General features: G+C 38.0%; 1 protein-coding gene and 1 pseudogene across 1 annotated transcript; both read left to right on the forward strand.

Moving 5' to 3' along the window:
- Positions 1-6147, forward strand: part of LOC107741587 (lactase-phlorizin hydrolase-like) — an 11316-nt pseudogene extending 5169 nt beyond the window's left edge.
- A 771-nt stretch (positions 6148-6918) lies between these two features.
- Positions 6919-8021, forward strand: LOC107741583 (lactase-phlorizin hydrolase-like). The gene is made up of 4 exons (XM_016554334.1): positions 6919-6969; positions 7066-7289; positions 7447-7695; positions 7795-8021. The coding sequence occupies exons 1-4, from the start codon at positions 6932-6934 to the stop codon at positions 8016-8018; spliced, it is 735 nt and encodes a 244-aa protein (XP_016409820.1). The 5' UTR covers positions 6919-6931; the 3' UTR covers positions 8019-8021.
- The last annotated feature ends 10244 nt before the right edge of the window (positions 8022-18265 follow it).

An 18265-nucleotide genomic window follows, 5' to 3' on the forward strand; every position in this document is an offset into this window, starting at 1 on the left:
GGACAAATTGAAATCGCATCATATGACCCATTTAACTGTTCGTGAGGTAGATGGCCTGAGGGAAGAAGCTTTTCCTATGTCTGGCTGTTTTGGTGCTCACTGCTCTGTAGCACCGACCAGACGGCAACAGTTCGAATAGGAAGTGGGCTGGGTGTGAGGGGTCCAGAATGATTTTGCTAGCCCTTTTACTCACTCTGGATGAGTACAGTTCTTGGAGGATAGGGAGGGTTGTACCAATGATTCGCTCAGCAGTCCGAACTATCCTCTGTAGTCGTTTAAGGTCAGTTTTGGTAGCTGAGCTGAACCAGACAGTTATTGAAGTGCAGAGGACGGATTCAATGATGGCCGAGTATAACCGAACTGAAGTCCACGAACAGGATCCTCACATAAGTCCCTTTTTTGTCCAGATGTTGCAGGATGAAGTGCAGCCCCATGCTGACTGCATAATCAACAGACCTATTTGCTCGGTAAGCAAACTGCAGGAGGTCCAGTGATGTCCTTCAGATAAGCCAAATCCAGTTTTTCAAATGCCTTCTGACCACAGACGTTAAAGCAACAGATCTGTAGTCATTAAGTCCAGTAATTTTGGGTTTCTTTGGGACGGGGATTATGGTGGAGTGTTGAAGCAGGAAAGGACTTCGCACAGCTCCAGTGATCTGTTAAAGATCTGTGCAAAGATGTAGGCCAGCTGGTCGGCACAGGTTTTCAGACAGGCTGGTGTGACACTGTCTGGGCCTGGTGCCTTTCTTCTCTTGTTCTTTCTGAAGACCTTACGCACATCGTCTTCACTGATCTGAAGTGCAGGTGTGGGGGAGAGGGGGGTAACTGGAGGTGTTAATGGTTGTGTAGAGAGATGTTCAAAGCAGGTGTGAGGTGTGAGACCGGTTTCGAACCTACAGTAAAACTCGTTCAGGTCTTCAGCAAGTCGTTGATTCACCTCAGTGTTGGGGGATGGTGTCTTGTAGTTTGTAATGTCTTTCAGGCCTTTCCACACTGAAGCCGTGTCATTGGAAGAGAACTGGTATTCTAGCTTTTTAGCGTAGTTCCTCTTAGCCACTCTAGCTCTAATAAGGTATGTGATCTTAAAAATGATTGTTGGCAATACTTTCATATCATGATAGCTTGGGACAAACTTCTCTTTTTGCAGAAATAATGAATACTGCAGGGGGCTGAAAATATATGAAAATGCTGAATCTGCAATAATCATACAGACCTTTGTTTTAGGTAGCCAAAAACAAAGAGCAAGCCATGAAGAAAATTAGGGAAGCCATAGCCTTACGAGTTTTGAACACAATCTTCTACCAATGTAACAAAATATTTGCCAAACCTTAACATCAGGCTATCTAATAAAAGATCACTATCTAAAGTTCATTAAATACATACACTTTGTTGTTAGTAGTAGTAACTACAAACTACTACACTTTCTGTCCAAACAGCTGTGCTTTTAGATAAAACTGACATCCAGTGGTTTACAGTCCAGTCTCTAATGGATGGATTTGAGGGTCCTCAAGGCTACAGTCAATGATTTGGATTGCACTAAGTGGACTTTGAAGATCCTGACAGACAGAGAACCCCCAAAGCATCAACATATTAATACTCAAAGGTGATTGCGAAAAAAGGATTTCCTGATACTAAAGCAAGTGCTAAGATGCAAATATATGGAAATAAAATTGAGATCACAAGATTCCCTAGTCTGCCTCCATCTGAAGTTCCTTCCAAATCCAAGGTTGTTTGGGAAAAGTTCTCCCCTCAGACCAAGTCTGAGAGACAGCTTTATCACTATGGTGCATTTCCAGAGGAATTCCATTGGGGTGTCTCGTCTTCAGCATATCAGGTAGAAGGTGGCTGAAATGCAGATGGAAAAGGGCCAAGTGTTTGGGATACTTTCACTCAAAAATCTGGAAATATCCCAAACAATGACAATGGCGATATGGCATGTGACAGTTATAATAAAATAGATGTGGATCTATACATGTTGAGAGCCCTGAAAGTTAAAACTTACAGATTCTCCTTGTCATGGCCTCGAATTTTCCCCAATGGCTATAAATCTTCTCTTAACCAGAAGGGGGTGGACTATTACAACAGGCTTATAGATGGTCTCATAGTAAACAATATCACACCCATGGTGACTCTCTACCACTGGGACCTGCCACAGGCTTTGCAGGACATCAGTGGTTGGGACAACCTCGAAATGATTAACATATTCAATGAATATTGTGACTTCTGCTATGCAACATTTGGAGACAGGGTGAAGATTTGGATCACATTTAATGAACCCTATACCATTGCATGGTCGGGATATGGACTGGGTCAGATTCCACCTAATGTGAATCAACCCGGAGATGCTCCATACAGGGTTGCACACAACCTCCTGAAAGCTCATGCACAAGTATATCACACTTATGATGAGAAATACAGGGCATCTCAAGGAGGTCTGGTATCCATTAGTCTGAACGCTGAATGGGCAGAACCCCTAGACATCAATGTTCCTCGAGAGATGGTGGCTGCTGATCGAGCCCTTCAGTTCCAGCTAGGCTGGTTTGCACACCCCATCTTTAAAAATGGCGATTACCCTGATGCCATGAAGTGGCAGGTTGGAAATAAAAGTGAACTTCAAGGCTTGCCAAATTCCCGGTTGCCTTCTTTTACTGATGAAGACAAAGCCTTTATCCAAGGAACAGCTGATGTATTCTGCATTAATACATACACTACCAAAGTCGTGCGTCATGTGACCAGCAGACTCAATATTGAGTCTTATGAAACTGATCAGGATGTTGAAAAGGACAATGCAGATGGCTCTGAAAATACAGCTGTTAATGAGCAGAAGGCTGTTGCTTGGGGACTCAGGAGACTTCTTAACTGGTTAAAGGAAGAGTATGGAGACCCTGAGATTTATATTACAGAAAATGGTGTAGCTACAGGCACTGCTATAACAATTGATGACACTGATCGAATATTCTTCCTGAAGACCTATGTTGATGAGGCTCTTAAAGGTATTCATTACCGGCGCATATTTGTGCATAAAATCCAAAGAAAAATTAGTTTTTAAAACTACTACAGAATCTACATTTGAGATAAATAACTATTATTATTAATAGTGAATGCAGCCCAAAGTTTGTAATAGTGTTACTCTGCAAATTGCTGAACCTGACACACATTTACATGTATTCTCTTCTTAGCGCACAATCTGGATGGAGTACGTGTCAAGGGTTACATTGCTTCCTCTCTAATGGACTCCTTCGAGTGGCTGAAAGGCTACACTGTTGGCTATGGACTTCACTATGTGAACTTTAAACATTCAAGTCGGCCGAGAACTCCAAAGCGCTCTGCTCACCTCTACTTTGATATAATGAGAAATAATGGCTTTCCATTGCCAACAGAGGAAGAAATGTTATATGGACATTTCCCAGAGGGATTTATATGGAGCACAGCAACTGCTGCCTATCAGGTACAGTCCATTTTAACAAACACACTTTATTTTGATAGTCCAGCTTAGTCATTCTGCGGACTCTAAGTAACATTACAACTACATGTCAACTACCAGTTATTAAAGTATTAGTAGACTGTCTGCTCAATATCTGCTAATACTTCATTTTGACGGTTCCCAAACAGACATCTACTGACTGTAAGTAAATTTGCAAGTACATGTCTCATTGTTCTACTAACCCTAACCAATTAAGTCTACTAATACTCTTGAGGTTGACGTGTAGTTGCAAATTAATAAGAGCTGAAATGTAGTGTGTGAAATGTTTCATCCTATTGTATTTGTTCTGAGGAACTATGTTATTCTCCAACACCACAGATAGAGGGCGCCTGGAGAGCTGATGGAAAAGGTCTCAGCATTTGGGACAAATTTGCTCATACTGCTTTAAAGATATCGCAGGATGAAAATGGTGACATTGCCTGTGACAGCTACAACAAGATCGCTGAGGATATCAATAGTCTCAAAACACTGAGGGTCAACCACTATCGGTTTTCTATTTCATGGCCCAGAATTATGCCAGATGGAACGACCAGGAAAATTAATGAAGCTGGACTCAACTACTATCATAGACTAGTAGATGCTCTTTTGGCAGCCAATATCAAGCCACAGGTAAAATATATTGAATAAAATTGCTCTTGTAGCCTAAAGGATTTCAACAAATTTCTATTAATCATTTTGAATTGGCAGGTGACTTTATACCACTGGGATCTCCCACAAGCACTTCAGGATGTTGGTGGCTGGGAAAATGACACCATTGTCGAGAGGTTCAGAGACTATTCTGATGTTGTGTTCAACAGTCTGGGAGACAAAGTAAAGTTCTGGATCACTATAAATGAACCCTACAATGTTGCAATGATAGGACATGGCTATGGAAGTGCAGCACCAGGTGTCATTTGCACTGAAAATTATCCTCTTATTCTTTGTAAAACATGATTTTGACATTAATAAAGTAATTTACGGTTTTATTTCTGTCCAGGTATAAGTTTCAGACCAGGCACTGCACCATATATTGTGGCACACAACCTCATCAAGGCTCATGCTGAGGCCTGGCATGTGTATAATGACAAGTATCGTGCAAAACACGGTGGCATCGTTGGTATCACGATAAACTCTGACTGGGCGGAGCCAAGAAACCCATACAAACAGGAAGACGTGGACGCTGCCGTTCGTGTAGTTCAGGTACAGTTTTGTAGTTCAACCATTTCTGCATCCATGACAGTGTTGTTATCATTAACTAGAACTAAAAATGTTAATTTATTTTTCATCCCTCGAAACAGTTCCAGATTGGTTGGTTTGCTCATCCCGTGTTCAATGGAGATTATAGCGATTTAATGAAGAACATAATTCGAGAGAGAAGTTTAGCGGCTGGCCGACCACAATCAAGGTAAAGATATTATCTTTTTTTTTTTTTTTTTTAGGAATTCAAAGCTTTGTCAAATGCTTATGAATGTTTTTACATTTGCATTTTACGTCTAACAGGCTTCCAGAATTTACCCCGGCAGAAGTAGCGAGGATTAAGGGAACTCATGATTATTTTGGATTCAACCACTACACCACTGTCTTAGCCTATAACATGGACTACAAGAACCTCGAGCATTATGATGCAGACAGGTAGCCTTTAAAGTTTTACTAAACATAGTCCTACTGTTTCAGGCCCAATTTATTTAAAACATGCATCAATATTTATTATGTTGCCATCTATTCCAGGGGTGCAGGAACAGTTGCGGATCGTACATGGCTGGATTCTGGATCCTTCTGGTTGAAAGTAACTCCTGTGGGATTCAGAAACATTTTGAATTTCATTAAGGAGGAATATGGAGACCCTCCTATTTATATAACAGAGAATGGAGTATCAGAACGAGAGTCAATGAATCTGAATGATGTTCACCGAATCCACTACTATGATAACTATATCAATCAGGCCCTAAAAGGTAAAGAGATTTTGTTTTCCTCAGAGAGGACAGCATTATGCAACAGATTTCTGTGATGCTTTTCCATGCGTTTTAATATTATTGTTTGTTTTTTAGACTAGTATTTTGGTAAAAATTCATTTATGATAATTGCATAAAATGTCATCTCATTATTTAGCATATTTGCTGGATGGAATAGACATCCGTGGCTACGCTGCCTGGACGCTAATGGACAATCTGGAATGGGCGACGGGTTTTGATGACAAATTTGGCTTTTTCTATGTAAATCGATCAGATCCTTCTTTACCACGTATTCCTAAGAAATCTGTCTGGCACTATGCTACAATAATCAACTGCAATGGCTTCATAAGCCCAGGAGAAATTCCACATGAATGTCAGATCCACGAACCTGATGTTGACATCCCCGGTACTTATTTACTTATCTATATGTAGTCGTACCCTTTGTTCCATGCATTCATTAATTCGTCCATCAGTCCATCCATCCAACATCTTTTCTTGTTTGCAGGTACTACTCCTCCATCTCCTCCTGGTGAGGAACTGTTGGTTAGTTTCTTAGGCTTGGAAGTGTCAGCTCCTGATGCTACACTGGCTCTCAATGTCCTCTTCAGTCTCTCTATTATTGCAGCAGTCGCTGTTGTCCTCTTGGTGTATGGACTCGTCAAAACATCTAAGAAACAAAAACGTCCTGTAGAGGAACACATTGACCTTGAGAAAAAAGACAAGTTCTGAACATAACACCTGCTTTATGCGCACAGTAGATTGTTACGTTATGTGTGTTTTAATGCTTTGCATATGAAAGTTATTTCTGTACATGCTGATTTTAAAAAAGAAAGTCAAAAGAATAAAGTATTTCAGTTGTTAAGTCCCTTTTTACCTGATCATACATATCACAGTGTAAACAACATTTAACCAACGCCCACTGAGTCTTTGCTGATGCTATCAGAAGAAAAAAATACAGAACATAAATGATCCTGTGTGATGTAATTTCATAAGATAAGCATATGCGCAGAGATGCACAAAATTTTAAAGGTAACAGCGGGTGGATAAAAGATCACTGTAATGGGATATTAAGATTATAAAGATTTGTATCAATGGTGCAATGACTTTAAGTAAACTCACACATTTGCTGTTTATCTTAACAATGATAATTTGCTGTGAGTTATTACCCTGATCTACTCTATGATATCTATGCATAGTGACCCCTGTGTGGAGTTTTATGAAAGCCTTGCAAACACACACCGAGATAACAGGTATAATAAAAAAGAGAAACAGATTTGACATCTTCAGACAGATTTGTTATCTTCAGATAATGCAGATTAATATGATCAATGCAGTTTCTCTCAAGGCAAAGTTCACTTGAGGAATTCAAAGCTTTGTCAAATGCTTATGAATGTTTTTACATTTGCATTTTACGTCTAACAGGCTTCCAGAATTTACCCCGGCAGAAGTAGCGAGGATTAAGGGAACTCATGATTATTTTGGATTCAACCACTACACCACTGTCTTAGCCTATAACATGGACTACAAGAACCTCGAGCATTATGATGCAGACAGGTAGCCTTTAAAGTTTTACTAAACATAGTCCTACTGTTTCAGGCCCAATTTATTTAAAACATGCATCAATATTTATTATGTTGCCATCTATTCCAGGGGTGCAGGAACAGTTGCGGATCGTACATGGCTGGATTCTGGATCCTTCTGGTTGAAAGTAACTCCTGTGGGATTCAGAAACATTTTGAATTTCATTAAGGAGGAATATGGAGACCCTCCTATTTATATAACAGAGAATGGAGTATCAGAACGAGAGTCAATGAATCTGAATGATGTTCACCGAATCCACTACTATGATAACTATATCAATCAGGCCCTAAAAGGTAAAGAGATTTTGTTTTCTTCAGAGAGGACAGCATTATGCAACAGATTTCTGTGATGCTTTTCCATGCGTTTTAATATTATTGTTTGTTTTTTAGACTAGTATTTTGGTAAAAATTCATTTATGATAATTGCATAAAATGTCATCTCATTATTTAGCATATTTGCTGGATGGAATAGACATCCGTGGCTACGCTGCCTGGACGCTAATGGACAATCTGGAATGGGCGACGGGTTTTGATGACAAATTTGGCTTTTTCTATGTAAATCGATCAGATCCTTCTTTACCACGTATTCCTAAGAAATCTGTCTGGCACTATGCTACAATAATCAACTGCAATGGCTTCATAAGCCCAGGAGAAATTCCACATGAATGTCAGATCCACGAACCTGATGTTGACATCCCCGGTACTTATTTACTTATCTATATGTAGTCGTACCCTTTGTTCCATGCATTCATTAATTCGTCCATCAGTCCATCCATCCAACATCTTTTCTTGTTTGCAGGTACTACTCCTCCATCTCCTCCTGGTGAGGAACTGTTGGTTAGTTTCTTAGGCTTGGAAGTGTCAGCTCCTGATGCTACACTGGCTCTCAATGTCCTCTTCAGTCTCTCTATTATTGCAGCAGTCGCTGTTGTCCTCTTGGTGTATGGACTCGTCAAAACATCTAAGAAACAAAAACGTCCTGTAGAGGAACACATTGACCTTGAGAAAAAAGACAAGTTCTGAACATAACACCTGCTTTATGCGCACAGTAGATTGTTACGTTATGTGTGTTTTAATGCTTTGCATATGAAAGTTATTTCTGTACATGCTGATTTTAAAAAAGAAAGTCAAAAGAATAAAGTATTTCAGTTGTTAAGTCCCTTTTTACCTGATCATACATATCACAGTGTAAACAACATTTAACCAACGCCCACTGAGTCTTTGCTGATGCTATCAGAAGAAAAAAATACAGAACATAAATGATCCTGTGTGATGTAATTTCATAAGATAAGCATATGCGCAGAGATGCACAAAATTTTAAAGGTAACAGCGGGTGGATAAAAGATCACTGTAATGGGATATTAAGATTATAAAGATTTGTATCAATGGTGCAATGACTTTAAGTAAACTCACACATTTGCTGTTTATCTTAACAATGATAATTTGCTGTGAGTTATTACCCTGATCTACTCTATGATATCTATGCATAGTGACCCCTGTGTGGAGTTTTATGAAAGCCTTGCAAACACACACCGAGATAACAGGTATAATAAAAAAGAGAAACAGATTTGACATCTTCAGACAGATTTGTTATCTTCAGATAATGCAGATTAATATGATCAATGCAGTTTCTCTCAAGGCAAAGTTCACTTAAAACCGAGTTTCAGTACAAGATTGCTGTTACTGGTTTTATTTATCAAAATTACGTCCATGTTATTTAGTCCATAGGGTATATGTTTAGAGAGAGGTCTGATTTTACAGGCAGAACAAACAGGTTGAGTGACACAACATTTGCCTCTTCAGGCCACTATCAGAAACTGTCCTGCTGAAATCTGCTATTTTTTCATAAGAAATCTGTCTGGCACTATGCTACAATAATCAACTGCAATGGCTTCATAAGCCCAGGAGAAATTCCACATGAATGTCAGATCCACGAACCTGATGTTGACATCCCCGGTACTTATTTACTTATCTATATGTAGTCGTACCCTTTGTTCCATGCATTCATTAATTCGTCCATCAGTCCATCCATCCAACATCTTTTCTTGTTTGCAGGTACTACTCCTCCATCTCCTCCTGGTGAGGAACTGTTGGTTAGTTTCTTAGGCTTGGAAGTGTCAGCTCCTGATGCTACACTGGCTCTCAATGTCCTCTTCAGTCTCTCTATTATTGCAGCAGTCGCTGTTGTCCTCTTGGTGTATGGACTCGTCAAAACATCTAAGAAACAAAAACGTCCTGTAGAGGAACACATTGACCTTGAGAAAAAAGACAAGTTCTGAACATAACACCTGCTTTATGCACACAGTAGATTGTTACGTTATGTGTGTTTTAATGCTTTGCATATGAAAGTTATTTCTGTACATGCTGATTTTAAAAAAGAAAGTCAAAAGAATAAAGTATTTCAGTTGTTAAGTCCCTTTTTACCTGATCATACATATCACAGTGTAAACAACATTTAACCAACGCCCACTGAGTCTTTGCTGATGCTATCAGAAGAAAAAAATACAGAACATAAATGATCCTGTGTGATGTAATTTCATAAGATAAGCATATGCGCAGAGATGCACAAAATTTTAAAGGTAACAGCGGGTGGATAAAAGATCACTGTAATGGGATATTAAGATTATAAAGATTTGTATCAATGGTGCAATGACTTTAAGTAAACTCACACATTTGCTGTTTATCTTAACAATGATAATTTGCTGTGAGTTATTACCCTGATCTACTCTATGATATCTATGCATAGTGACCCCTGTGTGGAGTTTTATGAAAGCCTTGCAAACACACACCGAGATAACAGGTATAATAAAAAAGAGAAACAGATTTGACATCTTCAGACAGATTTGTTATCTTCAGATAATGCAGATTAATATGATCAATGCAGTTTCTCTCAAGGCAAAGTTCACTTAAAACCGAGTTTCAGTACAAGATTGCTGTGACTGGTTTTATTTATCAAAATTACGTCCATGTTATTTAGTCCATAGGGTATATGTTTAGAGAGAGGTCTGATTTTACAGGCAGAACAAACAGGTTGAGTGACACAACATTTGCCTCTTCAGGCCACTATCAGAAACTGTCCTGCTGAAATCTGCTATTTTTTCATATTGCTCTGTATCGCTGGATACAGTCTTTTATTATTGAATTATGAAACCATGTGTTTTTATCAGCCACAGTGAGCTGTGATAGTGAGAATGAGGGCAACAATGCCACTGTTTATTTCTATGATGGCCAGAAGAATGAGTTATACTAGGCCCAAGAAACCAATTAAATACCCGAGTTTGAATTACTTTGGCAATCCAACTTCATCTTTTAGAGTTTCAGTGGAAGGCGTTGCGTTTACAAGTCCGTTACCTCCATGTTGTTCAAATTTACAATTATAGGGAGTCTGTCAATTAGAGATGTTTTAATAAGGTGTGTCATTGGTGTTTCTGAAAAAAAAAATAAGTTACAACTATTCCTGAAAAGATAAGACTCAGTCCAAAGGTTTCTACAGTAGGCTGATGTGCTTTAATGAGTTTTGTCTGCTGACATTTGAGGTTTCTGCAGGTTTGTGAAAGAGTCTGTAGAATAAAATTATGTTTTGAATAAAAATTCATATTCTGTAAATACACTTTTTAAGTAAGCTGGCTCGGTTTTGAAAAAATCTCTTCACTACTCAATCACAAAGCACTGCTCGCCACCTCCTGGCGTAGCGACGGGACCTTCTGAAAAAGTCAATGAACGGATCAGTGAATGAATCTTTCGATTCACTTGGATGAATCAACATCACTGTGTAGCCTATTCGAAGTTATACTGCGGGGCCGTTGAATGCTTGAATCTGATTGGCTGACGAACGTTCTGAGGTGTGCAATTATTTTCAAGGAAACGCACGGCGAACGTAGTTCCAGACAGCTCTCTTGACCGCATTACAGTTCCATATCACTTCGCATAGTTAACTGTAATAACGGAAATTAGTACAGTACCTATACAGCACACAGGGACTACTGCAATCACACGTGCTCGCACACTACGGTCACGCAGTTTGCACAAAAAGGTGTTGTCAGCGCTGCCCTGCCGATTTTATCAGTTAGCCTATATAGCAGGGCTGCCCAAACTCGGTCCTGGAGGGCCAGTGTCCTGCAGAGTTTAGCTCCAACTTGCCTCAACACACCTGCCTTTTAAGTTTCTAGTATGCCTAGTAAGAGCTTGATTAGCTGGTTCAGGTGTGTTTAATTGGGGTTGGAGCTAAACTCTTCATGACACAGTTTGGACACCCCTGCTATATAGTGTAGCAACTTAAAGGCTACACATGACATTTCTCACTAGCGAGGTAATAACAGCGGCGCTGTTTAGAGACGCTGCTGCAGAACACTGTTGAAGGACGCACAGAGGTTGCCTAATTCACACAAGCTCTCTCTCTCTCTCTCTGTCGCTCTCTTTCTAATAACTTCATTAATAACTGCATTAGAATGCTATCAACGGCTCAAGCCTCCATTACCAGCTTTAAAATGACGTTTTGGAACTAGCAAAAGAGGCGTTGGATGAGATGCGGAAGAAATAATCCTACTCACAATAGCGATTTAAGTACAAAAACCGGACGAATCCCTTTAAATATATAATCTGATCGATGTCTTGAGGTGTGGTAACCATAGTATAAGCGGAATAATTGACTCCGGGCCGTTGAATTATTAGAAAAGTAATGCACACCCGAGGTGTAACTTTTCTAATAATTCAATCATAATAATTAATAATTCGTCAATTATTCCTTAACATTACATATTCTGCAGCGAGAGAAGCAAAGAAACTGGAATAACTGTTCAACAAACAATTCAGAGTTCCTGACTGCATTTTCCTGAGTGAAACATGACAAAATAGGCTAACCCTGTAGCCTACATGTGAATGCTATGCTAATTCACTAGCTTTTGCCTAAATTGAAGCTAATCTTACATTTATTTTTAAAAAAACGACGACATTCGTTTAAATAGCGCGATGTGCTCTATTTTTTAGATAATTACATTTAATTTGAACATAAGTATGTTATGTATGCAACTTGAAAACAATTATCTGGATATTGCTTCACGACCTATAATATTTTTATAATAACCAACTTTACAACATAAACTGTAGGCTTTATATTTATATGTGATGTAGCCTGTATATGTTTATATATTTAATACTGTTTTTCATACATTTTTAAAATTGTTATTTTTTAATGTGTTTTTGACCACACAGCATCTGTGCAGGACACAGGTATTTTCTCAAAGGATGCGGCTCTTCTCAAAACTTTGGATAAGAAAAAAATCAACAGTGCAAAAATTAAACAAAATAATACAAATATTACAACGTATATCAAATAATGCGTACTGTAAACCATTCATTTTAGACTGTCCAACAGCGTCACCAGTGGATAGAGGGAGGTTTTCTTTTTTTCTGATGGGCTCGTTATCACTGCATTATATGACTTGACTTTATATAGCCTACCACAAAGATTTATTTTTGTATTTAATGCAAATCTGTATAGAAAGTACAAACTTTTATTATTTATCAGAGCTTAACATGTTTACGCATATAAGTCATACAGTACTGCAGTACAGAGACTTTGGTGACACTATGGATACTGTGGAGACATTTGTCTGTAGACAACATTTTTTACGTAATTACAACTGGAGGGTACAGAAGGGAATAAGCTGGTACAATTATGTTTTGTACATTTTTAGTAGCTATATCACACTGTCCCTAGAGCAACCTTTTTGATAAGGCCTGTGGATGAATACTCGTTAACTAGGGACTCCAGTGTATTCTGCCCTGTTGCATAATATTTTGCATGTGCTTGCTGTCATTTGGACACAAACTAAATGTTTGTTTGCCTTTGAATTTACTAATAAATCAAAGAATCTTCTTCAGGTCCCAGTAAACTAGATCATGCATCTTTATGAATGCATTTCTTTTTTGCATGAAATTATAATGTAGCCATTATCATCGATCTATGATTGTGTATACAAACCAAGGCAGGCAATCGTCTAACATCAAGATGTGTGACTAAAAACCTTTGCTAGTTCTCACAAATCAGCGTCAGGCTAAACAGAAAGCACAGGCTAACAGAACAAATCAGGTTGTGAGTTGTGACTGTGAAATGCATTTGACTCTTGTGGACAACAGCTCATAAATCGAGCATGATCCAAAGTATCTAATCTAAAGAAATAATAAATGCCAGACTCATCACTGGCCTCAGTTAGACAAATGTTTGTGGAACGTTACATTTAAGTTTCAAAGTTACATACTTGTGTACTTTTGAAGAGTAGATCCCTCTAGTAGATTTTTTCACATTTTTGACACATTTTGTGTGTGTGTGTAACATTTTTGACTAATTTATTATAAATTAGTCAAAAATGTTATTATTGAATTTATTTAAACAAATTTTAATGTTTACATGCATTTAATCACTTGAATGAACTTGGTCTCTTAGTTGCTACTATCTGTTGTCCACTAGATGGAGACGTCTCACTTCACAAAAACCTTGTCTAAGTCAATTATCTAAAAATAAATTGACATACCTCAGGGTATTTCCTAATAACTAAAAACAGAAACGGTAATAATAGAAAATTCACATGCAGTCTGGAATTTACAACATTTATTTTTCACCTGTTAATACTTCTGCTGAAATGTTATTTTTATGTAGACTTTGACCAGAGTATATTAAATACATTATTACATTTAGTAAAAATAAAACCTCAGTGGTCCTGATGCTCAAACATATAGTCATACAACTAACTCTCCAATAACTTTACAAATTTTTTTCTTTTTTCTTTTGCATTTAGTTGTATTTAGTCACACCCACATGGATCTTTTCACACTTTTCACACCTATTTGAAAATCCTCATCATGTCCATTTCCAGGTTTTTGAGGTTTAAGTTTGCATGTATTATATAAAAATTTATATATACAGTTTCTTTTTTTACAAGGTCGAACTAAGGACCAGGATGATGGAGCCAGTGTCCAGTGGCCTTGAACTGAAAGAACCACTAGGGCCCAACAACACCCAGAAACAAGCTACAGCAGATACACCAAACTGGTATAAATAGATGAACAGTGCTTGAACGTGTGCCAGTGTCTGTTGGCACAATATGAAATTACCCTTCTGAACACCATATTGCATTTTGGATGTTGTGTAGTAGTCATGTTGGCTGTTTTTTTTACATGTTTTACACACATGGTTTGTTCATTTGTGTACTTGTATTTACTATACCATTTTTTTTACATACAGTGGGTACGGAAAGTATTCAGACCCCCTTAAATTTTTCACTCTTTGTTATATTGCAGCCATTTGCTAAAATCATTTAAGTTAATTTTTGGAAAGAGCCGTCCCCATCTCTGCCTACTTTTTAATGGCAAAACGGTGTTATTTTACATTTAGTATATAGTTTAATTTTAATTTTAGTGTAAGTTTTAATAATTTTATGTTCTTTTGTTATTTTTATTGTTTTAAAGATTTCTATTTAGTTTTAATTTTTATTTTAGTTTCAGTAATGTTAAGACTTACAATATTGTAAACTTATATATTTCAGTTCTTCAAGGCAACATTTCTGATTTTCATCTTGATGCTTTTTGAATGGTGCTCTCGAAAAGCACTAAATTAGCGTTCATCATCACCCACGTTCTTTTTTTTTTTCTGTGTTCACTCGACTCTGGTATAACTGCCTGAATTATGCATGCATTCTGATTACCGCGTCCGCCTAAATTAGCCTAAGTTTTATTTTTTCCAAAATCTTTTTTTCTGTTTGAATTTTTCTGGATTCAGTTTTTTTTATTTTTTTTTTCCGTTTAAATTTTTCTGGATGATTATATTAAATTTTAACAAAAAACATGTCTAATTAATTAAAATCATGAAACTTGTTTAAAGAAGTTTACTGTGTAACGAGCAATGTCACGGAATTCGTCAAATATTGAATGAATAAATCAAATGCAATTCAGTACACTTCAATCAAACCGCGATATGGACTAGTGTATGTGAATATTAAATGGCAAAAATACAATTTAGCTACTACAGACGACAACCGCGAGCGTTGCGCGAGCTTAAATAGCAAACTAGCAAACGAAACGCGCGTCTGTGCCGTTCATTCCGTCACATTCCGCGTTACACAGTAAATTCCGTTTTTATGAATAGATTCCGCAATTCAGTCCCCATTTTCTACATCGCCCTACTTTTGCTAAGAAGCATGTTCAACGCGGACGCACAGACGGTTGTCGTGGTAATGAACACCACAGCAACCACTTGTGCGTCCACACTGAACGCGCATCTCGCATATAAAAAGTATTTTAGGGGGCCCTTGGCTTTTGGGGGCCCAAGGCGGTCGCCTACCTTTGCCTAATGGTTAAGTCCGCCTCTGATTCCGATTGTATTATTTCTTTCTTTGAAACACTGAAGGAGATGTACAGAAAAGAGCATATTTTGTGTTTGATGCTAGAAATAGAGTGAATAAATTTGACAAGTTTTAATGGTTGGGGTGAACTATTGCTTTAAGGGTTCCTCTTTCTTCATTTATTTTTGGATTATATTCTGGCCCGTCCGCCAGTTGGCATTGACTTCTGCTCTCTGGCCAATGACCCGGAGAGCTAAAGCCGGTGAGTGAGCGATCTGCTCTGCAAATTGCCTGGCTTCATTACAACAGTATTTTTCAGGCTCATCATTTAGAAATATAGACTTTGACAGCGTCTGCAACAAGAGGGCGGAACAATTTATTTCACGTCAGTGCTGAACCACATGTAAAATTACTCTAAATAAAAAGACCAGGCAGTGGATATTTAGAGTTCAGCCCAGATCTCTGTGTATGGGGCCGTGCTTGGTGATTGTAATACAATACACTTTAATACTACATGGTGAAATCTACCTATCGTCTGTCTGTCGTTTTATCTATCTATCTATCTATCTATCATCTATCTATCGTCTCGGTTACACGTGTAACCCTCGTTCCCTGAAGGAGGGAACGGAGACGTTACGTCAGTCGTGACTGACGAATTGGGCTCTCGGGCGAGATCCCAATTCATCAGTCACGACTGACATAACGTCGAACGTGACTGACTGAAAGGGAACTATCTATCTATCTGTCTGTCTGTCTTGTCTGTCATGCTATCTATCTATCTTAACTATATGTTTGTCTGTCTGTATCTATCTATCTGTCTGTCTGTCTGTCTATTTATCTATCAATCATCTGTCTGTGTATCTGTTTCTATGTCTGTCTGTCTGTCTGTCTATCTATCATCTGTCTGTATATCTGTTTCTATCCATCTGTCTGTCTGTCTGTCTGTCATGCTATCTATCTATCTAACTATATGTCTGTGTCTGTCTGTCTGTCTATCTATCTATCATCTGTTTGTCTATCTATCTATCTATCTATCTATCTATCGTCTCGGTTACTTGTGTAACACTCGTTCCCTGAAGGAGGGAACAGAGATGTTACGTCAGTCGTGACTGACGAATTGGGCTCTCGGGCGAGATCCCAATTCATCAGTCACGACTGACGTAACGTCGAACGTGACTGACTGAAAGGGAACTATCTATCTATCTATCTGTCTGTCTGTCTTGTCTGTCATGCTATCTATCTATCTAACTATATGTCTGTCTGTCTGTGTCTATCTATCTGTCTGTCTGTCTGTCTATTTATCTATCAATCATCTGTCTCCTATCTGTCTGTCTGTCTTGTCTGTCATGCTATCTATCTATCTAACTATATGTCCGTCTGTCTGTGTCTATCTATCTGTCTGTCTGTCTGTCTATTTATCATGCTATCTATCTAACACAGCGCGCATCACGCGCTCAAACTCATCAAAAGTCAACAACAACTTATCCAAGTGACCGCTGCAGAACGCACGCGAGAGAGAGACGAGGCAGTGCAGCTCGCGTGTCTCATAAGTGAGTGGCACAATTTGATTTGACGAAAGTCACGAGACCTATTACTATCTATCCAATCACGTTGATGGATAAAAAATAAAATTAAAATAAGCATGTAACGACCACAAACGGAGGAAAATAGCGGAGTAAAAGTACCGATACATCACTTAAAATGTACTCAAGTAAAAGTAAAAGTACAAAATTTTTAAACTACTCAAAAAAGTACAATTACTGATAAAAACTACTTAATTACTGTAACGTGAGTATTTGTAATTCGTTACTTCACACCCCTGCTCTTAAGTCATGATTAGTAGAAAGACAACAACAAAAAGAGAAGTTATGGTATGCATACTTTTATCATCCATCTGTTAACTTGTAAACACTGTAACTCCAGACCTAATCTGTCTTGAGAATGAGGTTTTACTGTTTGATCCTAAAACCTGTTTTTCTGCATTTCTTCACAGATCTAACTCGTCAATGTGACTGCAATAGAGTGACCTCAGGTGGTAAAAACTTGCAACCATTTTTTTTAACACTAACTCAAATGCAATTTTAGAGCTTTGACAGAGACTATTATGATTAACTTACAATTTAAATGAATAGTTCACCTAAAAATTTTCATTTGCTGAAACTGTACTCACAACCTATACATCTTGGGTATCCAAGATTTAGATGAGTTTGTTTCTTCATCTGAACAGATTTGGAGAAGTTTAGCATTACATCACTTGCTCACCACGGGATCCTCTGCAGTGAATGGGTGCCGTCAGAATGAGAGTCCAAACAGCTGATAAAAACATCACAATAATGCACAAGTAATCAACACAACTCCAGTACATCAATTCATGTCTGGAGAAGTGAAAAGCTGCATGCTTACAAGAGAAAAATCCATCATTAAGTGGTTTTAAGGATTCCACTAGAGTAAAAATGTCCATCCCCTGTTGTTCTCTCACATCAAAATCCACCAATGTGTTTAGAACTGTTTTGGACTCTTTTCACTAAATGGTGCTTGATCTTTGCATATTTTTCTCCTGATTCAAACAAGATGACTTTTACTGGAGAAAGCATTATTATGGATAGAAGTCATCACGGTTTGAAGTCGTGTAGATTACTTGTGGATTATTGTGATGTTTTTATCAGCTGTTTGGACTCTCATTCTGACGGTATCCTTTCACTGCAGCAAATTTTCATTTTTGGGTGAACAATTTCTTTGAATTCTTTATGCATATATTTTAGCTTGACAGTTGTGGTCACTATGGAAAAGAATTGTGCGGTTCTTCAGATGTTCTCCTTTCTTGTTTACTGGAACAAATACATTCAATGGATTTTGGAGCGACATCGGTAAGTAAATTTTGAAAACTCTTTTTTTTTTTCAATCTACTTAGAAAAACTGATTAAATTAAGT

This window comes from Sinocyclocheilus rhinocerous, unplaced genomic scaffold, assembly GCF_001515625.1.
Source record: "Sinocyclocheilus rhinocerous isolate Xijiao unplaced genomic scaffold, SAMN03320098_v1.1 scaffold2541, whole genome shotgun sequence".
In the NCBI taxonomy this organism is placed as follows: domain Eukaryota; kingdom Metazoa; phylum Chordata; class Actinopteri; order Cypriniformes; family Cyprinidae; genus Sinocyclocheilus; species Sinocyclocheilus rhinocerous.